At 40.5% G+C, this 17,166-nt stretch overlaps 2 protein-coding genes across 3 annotated transcripts; one reads left to right on the top strand and one right to left on the bottom strand.

The window, feature by feature from the left end:
* Window positions 1–1,516: 1,516 nt before the first annotated feature.
* On the bottom strand, window positions 1,517–10,903 carry rnf169 (ring finger protein 169). Its single transcript, XM_023417559.2, has 6 exons — window positions 10,484–10,903; window positions 8,001–8,071; window positions 6,921–7,007; window positions 6,697–6,797; window positions 6,373–6,463; window positions 1,517–5,790 (listed from the first exon to the last, which is right to left on the bottom strand). Exons 1-6 carry the CDS (start codon window positions 10,797–10,799, stop codon window positions 4,663–4,665), a joined length of 1,794 nt encoding a protein of 597 aa, XP_023273327.1. The 5' UTR covers window positions 10,800–10,903; the 3' UTR covers window positions 1,517–4,662.
* Window positions 10,904–11,664: 761 nt separating this feature from the next.
* Window positions 11,665–14,458, top strand: lipt2 (lipoyl(octanoyl) transferase 2). 2 transcript variants are annotated; one of them, XM_023417508.2, is made up of 4 exons: window positions 11,665–11,760; window positions 12,855–13,202; window positions 13,283–13,409; window positions 13,930–14,458. In XM_023417508.2, exons 2-4 carry the CDS (start codon window positions 12,894–12,896, stop codon window positions 14,187–14,189), a joined length of 696 nt encoding a protein of 231 aa, XP_023273276.1. In that variant the 5' UTR covers window positions 11,665–11,760; window positions 12,855–12,893; the 3' UTR covers window positions 14,190–14,458. The 2 variants fall into 2 exon arrangements, with proteins under 2 accessions (XP_023273276.1, XP_023273278.1); XM_023417510.2 differs by having other exon boundaries at window positions 11,690–11,760; window positions 12,888–13,202.
* The last annotated feature ends 2,708 nt before the right edge of the window (window positions 14,459–17,166 follow it).

Genomic DNA, 17,166 nt, shown 5'->3' with positions numbered 1-17,166 from the left:
TGAGATGGTCACAATAAAAGTCCACTTTAAAATGTGCATTTAAACTAAATAAATAAATGAATAAAATGAATTTTTTTAAAGACATTTATCAGGTAATGAACTATGTGACTTCAGCTACAGATGCCCCTTTTTTTGGAGGGATGGGCTGGAGGAGGATAAGGACTGACAGGAAGTGGATCACGCTGTCGTACACACACATCCAGATTATCTCAGACCTGAGGTTTGTACTACGAAGCAGGATTTGAGGTTATCGAGGTAACTTCAGGTTTAACTCTGGGTTTTCAGTCCTACGACGGTGGTTCAATTGTTACCGCAGTAAATCACCATGGTAATTTACGCTGAATTCCTATCCTGCTCCAGCACAGGTTAATTTAGAGGATCAGATCAAAACCTGTCAACAGCCAAACTACTGACCAATCAGATACCTGGAAAAACGGAGTCATCATTCCTACAGTATCCTGACAGGGACAGAAGAGTTTACAATAAAGTTATCAAAATAAACGAGTAATAGATATAAAATCTAAAAAATAAGTGGATTAGTTTTCCTGTTTGAGTCTTTCCATGTGTCCACTCTGGTTTACAAATTATATTTTGGCATGTAAATAAAATGTTTTTCTCTTCTAGTCACGTGATCATGTTTACGTATCACTTTGTTGTATATTACTTTTGGACGTTGCTGTAATCGAACTTACCGGGAAGTATCAGCGTTTCTTCTGATATCATACTTCATTCATGGTTCAGACGTTGTTGCGTATAACTAAAAACTCCGCCTCTTTCACAGGAACGCGCTCGTAACCGGACAGGTAAACCCAGGGTTAACTGAGCCACTTGGTAACCAGCTTCGTAGTACAGGTTGTCCAGGAGGGACAATGTTAGGTTCAGTTAACCCAGATAACTAAAAGTTCAACATACCCAGATAACTAAAAGTTATCTGGGTATGTTGAACTTGCTTTGTAGTACAGGCCTCTGCTCAGTAGGTCACATGTCTGGTAACGACACAGGTCATGATACAACTGGGATGTTCGAAGGTTCAAGGAAGCTGTAACATGAGGTGATGGAGGCAGATGAATCAATAAGGCTCAGGATCTTGTCATGGCAGATCTTGGTATCTGTGTGTTTGTACCTTTCCTGATTGTGAAAAGTCTTAGATATTTTATTTCAACTCTGAGAAAATAGGAGTAAAAATGAAAGTGTTACTTTTATATTTTTGTACAGTATAAATGCAGATGTCACTTTAGTCTGTTCCTATGGAAACACCAGCCAGCTGATCATCTCCATTACTGTAGCTCCTGATCTGTGACCTCTTTCAGAGTGACTTAGATCTTTTCCTCTTGATACAAAATCAGAATCAACTGGATCTGATCAGCATCTTTATACCGGCCCAGTTCACCTGTGTCGAAGCATGTGCATTTGTTATGTTTCTCCACTCATATATACAGGTTTCTACTTGAATTTGTCTGTGACACTCACACACACACACACACACACACACACAGATGTTACAGAGGACAGGACACAGTTTTCTCAGGTCTTTTACTTTTTCTTGTTTCCCAGCAGTCGCAGCTCTCTCCCTCTTCTCATACAAAACTACTGAATCACTATATAAACTATTAACATTGTCCATCAGACAGTCTCTGGTCATTTGGCACTCAGCATTAAACCACCCCCACCTGAACAATCTGCTGTCAGACTGCATTAAATGAAGGATGAAAGCTTTAGTACAACCTTATAAAATGTGCATATCAGTGTTGTAGAGAGTAAAGCTCGTGTGGCATCAGTAAAAAAAAAAAAAAAGCCCTTCAGCTCCGTCACAAATACAGCACAGTCTGAACAGAGACCCTCGAACACCTCACACTCTCTAAGTGATTCAAAATAAAACTGTGTTCACTCACTCAGAAACATGTGGCAGCTGAAAGGAAATAAACTGGGACAAATCATGTAAGAAACCCACGACTCAACTGATGATTATATCACTGACAGAAACTATCAGTTCATGGCTGCCTGAAGGAGAGAAATTAATCCAAACCCTGGAAAATCCTCACCAGGAATGTGAAGAAATAATGATCTGCAGGTGACAGGTACAAGCCGTATTCACATTACAGTGTAACAACAGTGAAGGATATTCACTGGTGGAACGCAGCTCATCACATTTAGATACATACAATCTACAGATGCTAATATTTATATTGTATGCCATTTCATGCATCTACTTCCCTAATAAATCTAAAATCTTGAAGAAGGCTGGCATCAGAACTCATAATAAAGCAATGCTTTCCTATTGTTTCTTTAATGAAGTAAAAATGGACATAACTCAGGAGGAGTTCCTGCACTGACATATCTACTGAGTTATACATTATAAATTGACCAATGCTTCTGTTGTCAAACACTAAACAAACAGCGTTACCTCTTTATTAACTCTTTTTTATTCAAAATAAATTAACTTTAGCCTATTAGCATTAGCACATCTCACTAGAATGCAATTTTCGGTTTAGCCGCTTTTATTCTATTTTTACAGCACAAAACTTTGGTTGCTGTTTGGTGACTGTTTGGTGTCTACATGAGAGTCACAAATCTTTAGTAAATAATCCCCAATATTAGAGCTACAACAATTAGTCACTTAATTGATTGACAATAAAAAAAACAGAAACTATTTAGACAATTAATTAAGTCGTTTAAAAAAAAAATCCCGCTGTTTACAGCCTCTCAGATCCATTTGCTGTACATTTAATATTTTGGGGTTTTTGATGCTGGTTGGACAACAAGAGATTTTATGGACAGGATGATTTAATTTCAGCCCTACTCTTTTCTTTTTTTTTTTTACTTTATTGATAAACCTAGGTAGCAGTTCAGGTAATAACCACAAACTCTGGTTTAGTTGCATCTGATGGTCTTGGTACCTGATTTGAGCTAATGTTAGCGTCAAGGCTCTTAATCCAGGAGGTGCTAATCCAGAACCTTTCAGGTTAAATCAATGATAAAATGTACTGAGATTCTCCACCAAACAAATAATGTGAATACGGCTTGTGTCTTTACACTCTGACACTGATCCCTCCGTCTCTTGTACTCTTTCAGCTGTGTTCTTTAATCATGACCCTTAAAACCAACAGCACTCATCCAGTCACAGTCAACAGTCTCCTGATCCAGAGTGTTCAGGTCTATTGTGGTCTTCGGGTAGTACTCCCTTCAAATAAATTCGGTTTACTTCTCCTACAGTTGGGTCTACACTCAAGTACCCATGAGCCTCAGCGGTCTTGGAGAAACCTCCATCCACAGCTTTAAAATTTTGGGGGTCGATACCCAGAGAACAAAGAAAGGTCTGACAAATGTTCAGACTGGAAGACCGGCAGAGATGGACCAGTAGCCGTACTGGGAGGAGTTTATGTATCTGATGGTTTTTATAGCAGAAATGTTCCATCATCCTTGGTTCCTCAGGTGTTGATTTATGCAGAAACATGAATCCCAGGTGAAAAAGGTTCACGTTGGAAGCAGGAAAAGGCCTCGTCAGTTATCAGACAACATTTAAAATCACCACACTATGGGAACCATACCAGGTCCATGTTTAGAACCTAACTGTCCGGCTGGTTCTGTTTCCTCCTACAGTCCAAACACATGAAGATCAGTTGAACTTTCAACTCCTCACAGGAATCAACACATATGGTATAAATGTATCTGCAGTGTCCAGGAGCTGTGATGAACCTGTCAGTAATAAAAAATAAAGCACATGATGACATCAGAATTTCTGGACACATTTTGAGGATAAAACTGATTCTTCATCTAAAATCCTTTAAGATGAGGTCTACGAGGTGAACTATCAGCTGAGCGACAGCCTCAGGTTCACTATGCGTCAATTATCTGCAGGTAATCTGAGGAATTTCTATGAGAAACTGCATCACTGAGGTACATGGCCAGGGAAAAAACCCATCCCGCTTAATGCTTCATGTAATGTTGTGTCAAAATCTAGATGATGATCAGAAAAATAATCAGAAAGTATTTTAATAATTGATGAATATTTTCAGTCATTTAGCTCTTTTCTGCTACAGGAACCTGAATCTTGATATCTGTCATTAAAAAGGCGACAGGGGGACGACCACGTCATGTTGATGTTCTGTTGGGTACGAAGTCAGATGTTCAACTGTTTAATTATCATTTAATGTTGTTGTTATCAGCCATGTGTGTCCTCACAACTCACATCTATACACCAGTTATTGCTGCAACAACTATTTTGTTAAAAATGAATATTCAAATAATAAATAAATCAAACGTCCCTCTGTAGCTCAACTGACTGTTTCTTCAGTCTGATCAACAAACAGATTGATGGGTGGATGTAAAACTGATCAGTGTGTGGTTTGGTTGGACTGTTGAGATGTTTCTGAGTTCACTTTGCTCCTTTAGATCCTGTCGCTCTTTAAATAAAAACCGCCTCGTCTTTATCTCAGGACCTCAGTTTTTGGTGATTTGCTGGTGAGAAGACGACGTCTGGAAGAAATGTACAGGAATGATTGAACCTTATCCTCAGCTGCTCCTGAAATAATGTCTGCTGCTGCTGAGACGACGGTCTTGTAAAAACATTCATACTGTTCATGACACCTTCACCTTTTGGCACTTTGCATATATGAACCTCTTCCTCTCCGCCTTTGTGCTGAGTCATTCCATGACTCCTCTCTAGTGCTTCTTGTTGATTCGTCTGGATCTCCTCAGGCCACATCTCCGGCGGTTCTGATTGGACATCCAGGACCGCAGGAAGTACTTATCGGGGCTCCTCCTGCAGTTGACAGTCTGGTTCTCCAGGTCAAACTGTCTCTGCAGCTTCAGGGCGAGCACCCGGTCCTGACGCTCCTGCTGGATCTGATGGATGTACCGCTCGTCGAAGGCCTCCTGGCTTCCTGACCGGCTTCTCTTCAGGTCAGAATCCCGATCTGAGTCCAGGTGTTTGGTCTTCTGCTTCCTCTTCTTGCCCCGCCTTGAGGTAGACTGGTTGGGGATGCTACTGTCAGACTCCTTCCTGGGACTCTGTGAGTCCTTTGGCACCAATTTACACGACTGGAAACCAGAGTTCTTAGTGTACGGGGAGAATGATTGTTTTCGACTAAACAACACTCCTCCGCTGCAGGATTCAGGAGCAGCAACCGGCGACTCAAAGTCTAAACTTGCTCTGAAAGTCGCCTCGCCGCTGTACCGGATCGCAGGGACTCGGATCTTTACCGACTGTTTCTGGAAGGCGTCCGTGTCTCCAGCTGGAGGATCGAACAGCAGCCTCCTCTTGTTGATGGACATCACTCCATCTCCTGCAGCAGACTGATAAGTCTTTGTGGCCTCCTCCCCCACGACAGTCTTGTGATGGAGCTCCATGACTGGGCTCGTCAGCGTGGCCTTGGAGTTCACTTTGAGGCTCTGGCGATCCAGCTCAATCTGCTTCCATTTCTGCAGCACAGCAGGACTGGCCTCGTAGGTGGTAGCCTTCTGCAGGCCGCGGGTCAGATTCCGGGGGGTGGACTTGACGATGGTGGGCTCCATCAGACGGCCGTCCGGTAGTCGTTTGGGCGGGGTACACGGCGAGCAGACGATGGGTTTGAAGTGGTTGAGCTCCTCTGAGATACTGTCGTTGCTCTCAGGGCTGATGGAGCGCTCGGGGCGGGGCGGAGGGAGGACCACGGGCATCAGTGACGACGATGATGTGACCACAGCCCGCCAGGTGAGCCTCCGATCAGGAGCGGTGATCGGAGCTGAGACGGAGCGACTGTTCTCAGAGGAGAGAAGGATTCCTGCTGTGTAGCTGTGACTGATACCAACCTGACAGAGAGTGACAGAAACTGTTTAAAACATAAGAACAGACAGAGAGGAGCTTCTCAGGTGTTCAGACAGAACTCAGTACCTGGATCTGAACTTCCCAAGAAGACTAGATATAAATCTTTTCTCTTTCTTTTTTGGGGGGTGAAGGTTGTTGATGCAATCACATACAAGTCAATGGAGAGATTAATATAGATGAACTTGCTCTTATGGCAGAAACAGGTATCACCTGCATATCAGTCTTCCTCAGGGTGCAACAATCACATATTGAATCATTAAACACGATTATAAAAGGCTTTTAAACCTTTAAAACTTTGACAAAGCAGTGGGCTTTGACTTCTTTAACTTTCTTTTTGTCGATTTTGACGTTGTGATTGCTCTCTGATGAGTGGACTACGCTGTTTGGGGCGAATAAAGTGTACACCGTGTGAATAAGATCAGGTAAAAGTTTGCGGTCTGTCTGAACGCCTTTGGACAGGTGACAGGGGCAGAGACGTGAATACAGAATAAAGAACATTAGGGGTGTGAACTTGGGTCCAAAATTGATTCTGTACATGTAGAACCATGTTGGTTTTGGTGTCATACCCGGTCCATCATGGCCGGCTGAGTGGTGACCTTCCGTTTCCCTCCACTGTCCTCAACTGGGTCAGTGCAGCTTTGACTCCTCTGAGAACCACTGAAGAAGAGGAACACAGGTCACAGCAATGAGACGACTGTTTCTACAGCAGCCTGATAAAGCCTCAACATCGGAAAGGAAAATGTTTGACTTTAGCGGCCCCCAGTGTTCGTATCAAAACAGACAGATGTCCAGCTGCTGCTGCACATGCTTGTTGCGGGTGTTTGACTGACTGATAATAGTAAAATATTGATTTAAAACAATGATGATGAAGCAATTTCTCTCATGCTCACCCAGTGACAGACGATGAGTTTTTGGTTTTCCTGATGAAGGCGGAGATGTTTCTGATTCTTCTGCTGATCGGCTCCTCATTCTCTGAGTCTGACAGGACTCCCTGAGAAAAAACAGTGATTTTAATAAAACACCTGAGTCAATGCAGAAGAGTGACGGACACACTGAGCTGGACGTTAAATATGCAGACTGCACAGTAAGTACATGATGGAACTATCAGACTCACAGTCTCTTCATCACGTCGCACTGATTCGTCTTTACAGATCAGAGTGTTCCTTCTCCTGAGCTCCTCTCTGTCCTCAGACAACAACAGCTGAAACACAACAGTCAGAAACAAAAGTACAGTTTTATAGACTAAATGGACCAAACATCATCACAAATTCATCCTGTTCCAACATGAACACAACCCGATAAAAACATTGAAGCTAGTTCTTGTTGTCCAGGCTCTTTTTTTAAAAAGAGAAGTCAACCTCTCAGTAGTTGTTATATCGAGTAATGGTCCATTTAGTCCACATTTATTAAAACACGGTAATACATACAGTTATTTATATAAACAGTGTTTGAATTAACACGGCAACAATTTGTGCAAATACACTTTGAACTTGTAATATGAGCTATAACTTAAGTAAAGGCTGTGGTGATATAAAAAATATACTTTTTCAATATGAAATTTTGACTCAAGAAAAATGAATTGTTAAGCTTTACAACTAAATAAAAGCTAAAGCCAGCCCAGATGTTTCACAATGCAACACAGAATGAAGGTTAACAGCTTTTTCACTATCACACCTGTGGCTAAGTACTGTATTATAACAGTAGGGACAAAGTAATTTACCAAGTGTATTATTATTATTATTATTGTTCTATACTGACAGAAATTAGTTGACTAATTTATAATCATGAATAATCACATTCTGTCAGTATAGAACAATAATGCTTTATAATCAGAATTGATGGATGGATGGATGGATGGATGGATGGATGGATGGATGGATGGATGATTAATTTGATGTTAACATAAATTATGTCAGAGTTGTGGAAACTGGTGCAGAGATTTTAGTTTTTAAATAAACCACAAGCATAAACATGATATTACAACATTAGTTTACAGCAGGCTCCAGGAATATTGAAGACTTTTGTAAAAGACATTTATTATCTTCTACGACTTTTATTGGAAAACTGAGATCTAGATTTCTTCACAGTAATCTGTCAATCCAATGCTTCCTCTGCTATGAAGCTAATAACCTGTGGTTTGTAGTTCAGTGTTGTTCAGGGATTATCTGCTCCTTTAACTATCTCTCCGACTCACCTTGTGTTTTCCGCTCTGCCCTGATGAAATCTCTGCAGACTTTGGGATGAGAGCAGGAGAGATGAAGAACTCTGAAGATACAGAACAGAGGAACTACATCATGACACAATATGAGATCAGAACATGACAACATCAGACTGACACTGACCAGAGATGATCACAAACACACACCACAAGCTTCATTTTGAAAGCTACACAATAAAAATCACTTTAAATTAAAATGCTTCTAAAATAGGGAATACATGCTAAAAATAGGCTGCACGGTGGTGCAGTGGTTAGCGCTGTCGCCTCACAGCAAGAAGGTTACGGGTTCGAGTCCCGGCTCGAACGTGGGATCTTTCTGTGTGGAGTTTGCATGTTCTCCCCGTGCCAGTGTGGGTTCTCTCCGGGTTCTCCGGCTTCCTCCCACAGTCCAAAGACATGCAAAATGGGGACTAGGCTAATTGGATACTCTAGATTGACCATAGGTGGCTGTGAGTGTGAATGGTTGTCTGTCTCTATGTGTTTGCTCTGCGATGGACTGGCGACCTGTCCAGGGTGTACCCCGCCTCTCGCCCGAAAACATGCTGGGATAGGCTCCAGCCCCCCCGCGACCCTACTAGAGGATAAGTGGTAGAAAATGAATGAATGAACATGCTAAAAATTGATTTTAAATAATCTATCTTAAAATGTGATTATTTAAATGATCACTGGAACAAATTAATTTAAATGAACCCTGAAGAATATAAACCTTTTTATTGCATTGCACTAAAGAAGTAAAGAAACAAATGGCTGAGAAATAACATTGGCGAAGAAATAATAAAGACAAAACTGTCAAAATTAGGTTGAAACTTTGATAATTTAAGTAAATATTTTCATTTTTAATTAATCTGCCTGTTATTCTCTTGAGTAAATGATTGATTTTTTAGCTATAAAATGTCAGAAAATAGCTTGAAATGCACATTATATTTTATAAGAGCCAAACATTACTCATTCAAACTGTTTTATCCAACCAACAGTACAACACCTGAAATATTTAGCTCTGTCAGATGAGACACAGAGAGGCTTAAAATCCTCACAAGGAAGGAAGTGGAACCAGCTGATATCCGAGATAATTTTACTAAAAAAACTAATTAACTGATTATTCAATTGACAGAGTGGTTTCAGATAAATTTTCTGTTGATGTTGTTTTGGTTTTCAGCTGATTGATTCATTGATTTAATCGCTGCAGTTCAATAAAAGACGATATATTATGTTTCAGGTCCTGAGCCCACAGTTATGTTGACTCTGTATAGTTCTCACTGTACAGGGGAAACAACAGGGTGTTTCTAATATTTTGTCCACCACCTTCACAAACACTGAGGGGTCAGAATATTAGAGACACTTCTCAGTATAATGCTGTCCAGCACAACATCAACCAATGAATATGAGTTCAGTAATAAACATTAGTTAACATGTCTGACAGTGCCAACAAAGCACTGAAATGAGCAATTTAAACTTAAAGGTAGAACTAATGAAGGAAGTGTTGTATTAGATGAAACAAACCCACTGAAGACAACTCTAAGACTATGAGAGCAAGCATAAACTGTGCTATTATAAACAGGAATCCTAACAGTGCTTCATTCATGGATTTCAGGGAAAATAATCTTAGGTATTTTTTCTTTGCTGATTGAGTTTCAAAAACCGAATAAAAACACTGGATTAAACAATGACAAAAGAAGATTTTATCAGACCTGAACACAGTGTTCATTTTAATATAAATATCTGAAGTGACAGAAAGTAATGGTAATAATAATAATAATAATAATAATAATAGTGATAACACTTAGGCCAATAGTAATAACGACAGACAGTTTGCTCAACAGAATGAGACTTGACACAAACAAAGACATGATGAAGGAGACAAGAGATAACCAGATACTGACACTGTAGTAAACCAGCTCCTCCTACAGCTGTACAAGTCTGGACAAGTCCACCAACACCAGACCTAATTACAAATCTAATCAAACACTATAAAATAAGTATTTTTCTAATTGCAGTCTGCAGATTTAAAATATTTCTATGAATGAAACAGATTAAAATCATTCTTGTCATTGTTTACGGGAGCCTCAGGTCTAGTTACCTGATCATCTCATTGATCTGTGACTGAGTTCACTGGAGGTCAGTGTCTGCTTCGGCAGATTCATACAAAACTCCGTAAGAATAAATAATATTTCACTTTTGCCTTTAAAGTGTTTAAGAATAAGACTCGAATTAACAGCAGTACACAAACTGAGTCATGTTATTCTGTGAGACCTGAATCAGGGTCACTTTTACAGTCAGACATTAGTGAACTCTTCAGGCCTCCTGCAGATTAAACTAAACTTGTGATGAAGTTACACCGAAAGCTGTTAAACTTAGGTTATTTTGATGTTTTTCTAGCGTTTGATTTGTAAAACAAACACCAAGCGGCGGTGCTGATACAGCGGAATGTGAGTTGTAGTTTGCCCGGTAAACACACCAACCTCTCCGGCTGTCGCAGTCCCTCCTTCCCGCCCTACTGCTACTGCTCTCGGGGTCACTCCTCCTACGGACCCGCTCCTCGCTGCCGGAGTGTTTCCAAGCCAGGCAGAGCGGACAGGCCGGGTGTCCGCAGGGCGGACTGCCACCGGTCTGAGCCTCCACGCATGCCGCGCACTTGGCCACTTCATCCTCTGGCGGGCTGGACCCAGACCCTGACCCGGACCCGCACCGTGCTCCGAGGCCGGAACCGGATCGGGACCTGCCGGCAACGGCGCTGGCCAGTCTGCCAAGCCGTTCGGCGGACCCTGCGGTCGCCATCTTCCCTGTTGAGTCTTCTCTCTCCGGTCCGCTCTCAAAGCAAACCCCGCCCTGCCGCCGCCGGAACAGCACGAGCACAGAGTGGACGCGCGTGCAGCCCGCCAACCTAGGAGCTGGAACACGGCGCGAGCCTGCTCTGGGTTAAACTTCAAAATAAAATTACAAATATATTGGTTTATCTTATTATCATATCTTATGACAAATACAATGCAATTTAAAATTCTTGAATAAATAGACTGAACATAAAGATCAAGTATTATCCCAGGAAAAAAAACGTTCGTTATTAAAGGCTCCCTAAATGAGGTAAGATTTTCACAACAAACTATTGGAAAAGCAGTAATAAATTTTAAACTGTTTCATACTTGTTAAAACATAGGTTTAAATGCCCTGATGTTATTTACTCATTTATTGGCTAATAATTCCCCGACCAAGAACCTAACAAGTTCATCAATTTCGTCACAACTCGTCTTTTTTAACATGCATCCATAACATGCATCATTTTCAGTTTTCACTTCCTCTCAGGAAGATAAACACTTAAAAAAAACCTACACAACCATTATTTTGTACCTATAATGGTTTTAGATTTTTATGTATGAGATTATAAATAAGAACTCATGTTTTTAGGAACTGTTTTTTTCTGCATGTAAGCTACAGTATGACCAAATGAAAGAAAAAGCAAAACTCCATTGAATGCATAGTCATGAAAATTAATTTAAATAAATAACCCTTAAAAATCACATCAGATAAAATATAATACAAACAAAGTGTCAGGTAACAATGTGGGTAAGGGTACTACTTAAAATAAATTATCATTCAGGAATAAAATAAACAATTGAAGTTTTATTGTGAAAGGTTTTCCGGCGCAACCCGGAAATAGACACCGATTTGACCGTGGAAGGAGAAGGTAATAACAATAATGGTAGCGCACTGTTTCTGAGAGGTGAACTATGAAGTAAAAGAGGTAAATAAAGTCTGAAATGAAACTGATTTAAACTGGTTTTAAACGAATTTAACGGATTTATGTTGAAACTTTGGTGCCACTAAAGCAGTTGCGTTAAATCTGTGTCATTGAGGTTAAACTGCTGCAGTTCAATGTCAGTTTTTTTCTTTTCGACAGAAGGTACACTGTATACTAATTTATATCAATTTACATTTACATTTACTCTGTGGTGAAAACCAAACAGGACATATTAATGAAACGGATTTATCCTTAGCATCCTCTACAACCTGCAAACTTGTCAGTTTACCCTAATGATTTAATGAAGGCATTTTTAAGGGATTTGAAGGGAATAATTCATGAATAGATTTGGAATATACTAATTTACTACCAGTATTTAGGAGTTTTTAATGAAGTATCTGCAAGACATACAGCAGTTTTTAAGGAGTAAAACTCTATTAAAGTTGACTAAATAACATGAAAACCATCACTTCTTTGATCACTTTTTCAGTTAGTCAAGTTGTGTTTTCTTTTAACCCCTTAATATAATTTTATACACATCACAATCCATTGATTTAACCCCAAATCTTTGGTGATTCCAGCTGAAGAAATTAAATCCATTTTCAGTTACAAATAAAGGGATATCTGTGATGCTGCTTTGTAAATTATAAAGTTTTTAAACAACCTTGGAGAGAAACCCTTAATGTATAATAAACCATTAATTACCTCAATTTTTTTTAAAGCTCTGATTATGCAACATACTTGAAAATCAAAATGTCTTTTTATGGCACAAACTAAGGGGTATTTGTAATTTTATATTGTAAAGTTTATAGGATTTTACCCCTTAAAAAAAACTTTTAGCAATCTCTTCAAATATTCCAGTCCATGAATGCGTCCATTAATTTGTCCTATATGTGATAAACCTGTTAAATATCTAAGGATCCCTTAAAATAATTCAGAACCCTAAAGAAACATAAACTAAACTAGAAACACCAAAGAAAAGCAGTAAGATTAAGGTAGTTGTTGAGACTTGTTAACTCCTGATAAGTCAACACAAAACTTCCTGAGGACAATAAAAACATGTTAACACACCTGATTTAACTGTGTGTTATTGTCAGGGCATTGTTCCATGGTTCCTGATCTGGTTCCAGTCCTAGATGCAGGGTGTCAGGCCAGTGGTGGAGGTGGTCCGTCTTGGCCTGGTCACCTACCAGGAGGCTCTGCGGCTGCAGCAGGTCTACGTGAACAGGCACCAGTCTGGTCCAGCTCATGCTCTGTTGCTGTGTCAGCACCCACCAGTCTACACAACCGGGATCCGGCACAAACCCTACCCCACCCCCATGCTAGACCGACTCAGCCTGCTTGGGGCCGACATCCATCGAACCAACCGAGGAGGACTCATCACATTCCATGGGCCAGGACAGCTGGTCTGCTACCCGGTCCTGAACCTGGGCAGCTTCAAGAAGGTCTGAGCTGATTTCTTTTTGAGGTTTTAGATAGTTTTATGTAACTAGACGTATTTTTAATCTTTGTTCTGTTCTCTCAGAGTGTTCGTTGGTACGTCTGCGAGCTGGAGAAAACCATCATCTCGGTCTGCAGCAGGTTTGGTATAGAAGCGTCCACATCACCTCACACTGGAGTTTGGGTCGGAGACAACAAAATCTGTGCCATTGGTATGACAACACAACTGTATTCCTCTCTAGCTCCTCTCAGACCTGCACGACTGTCAGTTGACCTCAAACATTTCTGCTTCATCACAAGTCTCAACTGAAATTAACTGAAAACAATTTCCCTGTGGGGATCATTAAAGATATTCTGACTCTGAATGAATAATCTGAAGTCAGATTAACAGAGAGACACCAACAGCACAAACTGCAGAGTGAGTCTGACCTGTAAAATCACTATAATTCATGTAATATTTCAACCTTAATCTCATATGTACAAAGAAAATAAACTCAGTTTATTAACCTGCGAAACACTGAAGAGACCATTTGAAGTTGTTGAACCTCGGATCGAGACAAGTACAGGATTCTTTGTCAGTTTTCACAGTCACATGACTCCCAGAAAACTGATTCAAGCTATGATACGAATCTGAGACTGTGGAAACTGTCGTATGTACTCAACACAAGCTTCGGAGCCTCTGTATCATACGTAACTTCACTAGTATGAATGTTGTTTCCTTGTGATTTTCAGGGATCCACTGTGGACGATACATCACGTCTCATGGTCTGGCTCTGAACTGTAACACTGACATGTCGTGGTTCAGCCACATCGTACCGTGTGGCATTGAAGGTAAAGGAGTGACGTCGCTGAGTGCTGAGCTGCAGAGAGACATAAGCGTGGAGGAAACCATCCCTCACCTCCTGGACGCCTTCAGAGAGCATTTCAGCTGTCAGCTGACTGATGGACAAACACCTGAAACTGAGAAGGACAACAGAGGATCATCAGCGTAGAAACTGACCTGAAGGACTTCCTATAATTGAATATGATAAAATGGTTGTTGTAATATTTTCATCAGTTTAATATCTGTGTCTTCAGCACAGAAAGATGTCAAGGGTGTGTATTACAAAGAATTTGCACCTTGACATGTCCTTAATTTTCCAATTAATGTTCTGATTCAGGGTTGGCTTTGTAACTTGGTAAATATTGCAGTGCTGAGTCCAAATTTAGAGTTGATTGATTATTGAATAATTATTGGGTGCTAATAAATAGTTTTTGATGAGTTCTTTGCATTCATTTAATTGGTTTTTAAGGGGTAAACAGTTGTTTAATTTGCACCTTAATAAAAAAGACTAAGGCTGTTTAATATAAAATGGATGAAAATGAAGGGGCTTTTGTGTCATTTAAAAGTTAATATTTTTTACCCCTTAAAACACCCCTCAGTTGTGCTGTTAAACTCAAAATAAAAATACTTTACAGTCCATTTATAATACTATAACCACCCCCTTAAATTTCCTCTAAATTGTCTTAATTTAAAGTTAAGGGAGTTTAACAGTAAAGACAACAAATAGCTGGAAGTGATAGCTCTCCTTACATCTGATATCAGAACAGCTGTGTGTCTCATAAAGGATCTGATGCCTGTGTCATTAACATGTAATTTACTGCCCACCTGTGGCAGGCCATTGACTCTGGAAGCTAGCTAGTTTGACCCAAAGTACATTCCTGAACAACTGTCGCTTCATTTTCTGACATCTTCATGGGCGTGACTGTGTCCTGTTGATAAAGGTTGGGCTTGTCAGAAAGGGGAGCAACTTTTCTTGAATGTTTGCACATTGTGGATGATCCTGGGACCTTTGACAGGTGACTAGCTAAAGCTAGCTACAGACAAGAGGGGGTGGCTGGTTCTTCAGCTTGGCTCACCTATCTGTTAAAGTCACAAATCACTATTACACATGACACAGTTTTTATATTCCACTGTATTAATGACATTATGAATCAACATAGCTGCTTTCATTCTCTCATTCTTCTTTATGCATCAGAACAAGCTGTAAAGAAAACATCTGATATTATCATTTTATAAAGTAGTTGTGTTTAGAGATTGACGTCATCCCCATTCACAGTGTTGGTAATAACTTTTGGGGCTCCTCAGTGTTCTATTCTTGCTCCTTTATATTTTCAGTTTACATGATGATCCATGAACCATCAGAGCTGTTGGATGAACCCGTCTGGGAGTCCCAAGAGGAAAAAGTTGCTGTTGTACACTGTTGCTTACAAGTCCCCATGCATTCCAGATGGCATCTTCATTATTCACAACCACGTTTTTTAAGTCAGTTTGTCTGTGCCTTCTATCAAACTCAGCTGTAACTAAGAAGAGGCACCATGTGAGCACAATGTAGACTAAGATAAGAAAACATCCAAAACTACTCCAGATCAGACCTTACACTCAAAAAGGTCATGTAAATGATATGATTGTCATGTAAGAGTTACTTTGTATTTTCAGTAGTTGGCGCTGTGAATATAGTGTAATATTAGTATGCAGATGTCTTCAGTGTCAGACTGTCATCAAACATGTAAAATTTGGGGAAGATTGGGCAAAGTATCACAGAGTTATAACCACTTCCTATATTTCCATTATGTGGCGCTATGAGTATTACTAAAGATGAGCATGTAGATGTGTTCAAGGTGGGAGTCTCATCAAACTTATAAAGTTTTGGCTTGTTTGGACAATGGATGCTGGAGTTATAGCAACTTCCTGTTTCATGCCGAAGGATCGAAAGTCGCTGTGCTGCCACGGGCAGGCCCTTTTAACGAAGACTCAAAAGCTCTGCACTGTAGAATTGCACTGGTCTGAAGATGACAATAAAGCAACCATGATCTTGGAATTAGACAATACGTCACGGACATAAAGCCACTTCCTGTTACATATTTGACATGCCGCCAGAGCGACGCCTTTAAGTGAAAACTCAAAACTGACATCCATGAAGCATCAGCATATTCAACAAATTATTTTCTGACCGTTTTATTGAGTGCCAGGTCAACTCTCCAGGAATAATAAATGAAAAAGTAAATCATAATACCACATATTGCCTAGAGGTGGTGCTATAAATACTACTAAATATGGACATATAGGTGTGTTCAGGGCAGGACTTTTATTAGATTAGATTAGATTAGATTAGATTAGATTAACTTTATTTATCCCACAACTGGGAAATTCATTTACCACAGCAAAAAAATAAACATCTATAGAATAAACATCTATGGAAATATACATCAAAAATACACCAAATATACACTAATAAATACAATATACACAATACACACGATATGTACATGAAAAAGTGCAAGTTTGCACATGGTCAGGAAGAGCAGGAGTTGTGGAGTCTGACAGCTGCTGGAATGAAGGACCTGCGGAACCTCTCCTTCTTACAGCGAGGATGTAAAAGTCTGCTGCTGAAGAAGTTACTCAGAGATCCTACAGTGTCATGCAGAGGGTGAGAGTTATTGTTCATGATGGATGTCAGCTTAGCTAACATCCTCTTGTCACCTACTTTCTCAATGGAGTCTAGGGGGCAGCCCAGGACAAAGCTCGCTTTCCGGATCAGTTTGTTGAGCCTCTGCCTATCCCTGTCAGTGCTGCCCCCTCTCCAGCAGACCACAGCGAAGGAGATGGCTGAGGCCACCACAGAGTCGTAGAAGGTCCTGAGGAGAGCCCCACACAGGAGGACCTCAGTCTCCTCAGCAGGGTGAAAGAGAGCGTGGGTGTTGTTGGACCAGTCCAGTTTGTTGTTCAGGTGAACCCCCAGGAACTTGTAGTTCTCCACCACCTCGATGTCCAGTCCCTGGATGTTCACTGGTGTGAAGTGGGATGTCTTCCACCTGGGGTTCACAATCATCTCCTTTGTTTTGCTGGCATTAAGCTGAAGCTGGTTGATCTTGCACCAGCTGACAAAGTCCCTGATGACTGTCCTGTATTCCAGTTCATTTCCCTCC

This window comes from Seriola lalandi, unplaced genomic scaffold (assembly GCF_002814215.2).
Source record: "Seriola lalandi dorsalis isolate HSWRI2012SDOR001 ecotype SW California unplaced genomic scaffold, Sedor1 jcf7180002054575, whole genome shotgun sequence".
Classification (NCBI taxonomy): Eukaryota; Metazoa; Chordata; class Actinopteri; order Carangiformes; family Carangidae; genus Seriola; species Seriola lalandi.
The sequence above is the reverse complement of the archived record's forward strand: the minus strand, read 5'-3'. Positions and strand labels throughout refer to the sequence as shown.

Coding starts and splice junctions, on each gene's coding strand:
- lipt2 (XM_023417508.2), top strand. CDS start 12,894: ATGCAGGGTGTCAGGCCAGTGGTGGAGGTGGTCCGTCTTGGCCTGGTC. Junction 13,203..13,282: donor ACCTGGGCAGCTTCAAGAAG/GTCTGAGCTGAT, acceptor CTGTTCTCTCAG/AGTGTTCGTTGGTACGTCTG. Junction 13,410..13,929: donor CAACAAAATCTGTGCCATTG/GTATGACAACAC, acceptor TGTGATTTTCAG/GGATCCACTGTGGACGATAC.
- rnf169 (XM_023417559.2), bottom strand. CDS start 10,799: ATGGCGACCGCAGGGTCCGCCGAACGGCTTGGCAGACTGGCCAGCGCC. Junction 7,008..8,000: donor GGCAGAGCGGAAAACACAAG/GTGAGTCGGAGA, acceptor GTTGTGTTTCAG/CTGTTGTTGTCTGAGGACAG. Junction 6,464..6,696: donor AACTCATCGTCTGTCACTGG/GTGAGCATGAGA, acceptor CCTCTTCTTCAG/TGGTTCTCAGAGGAGTCAAA.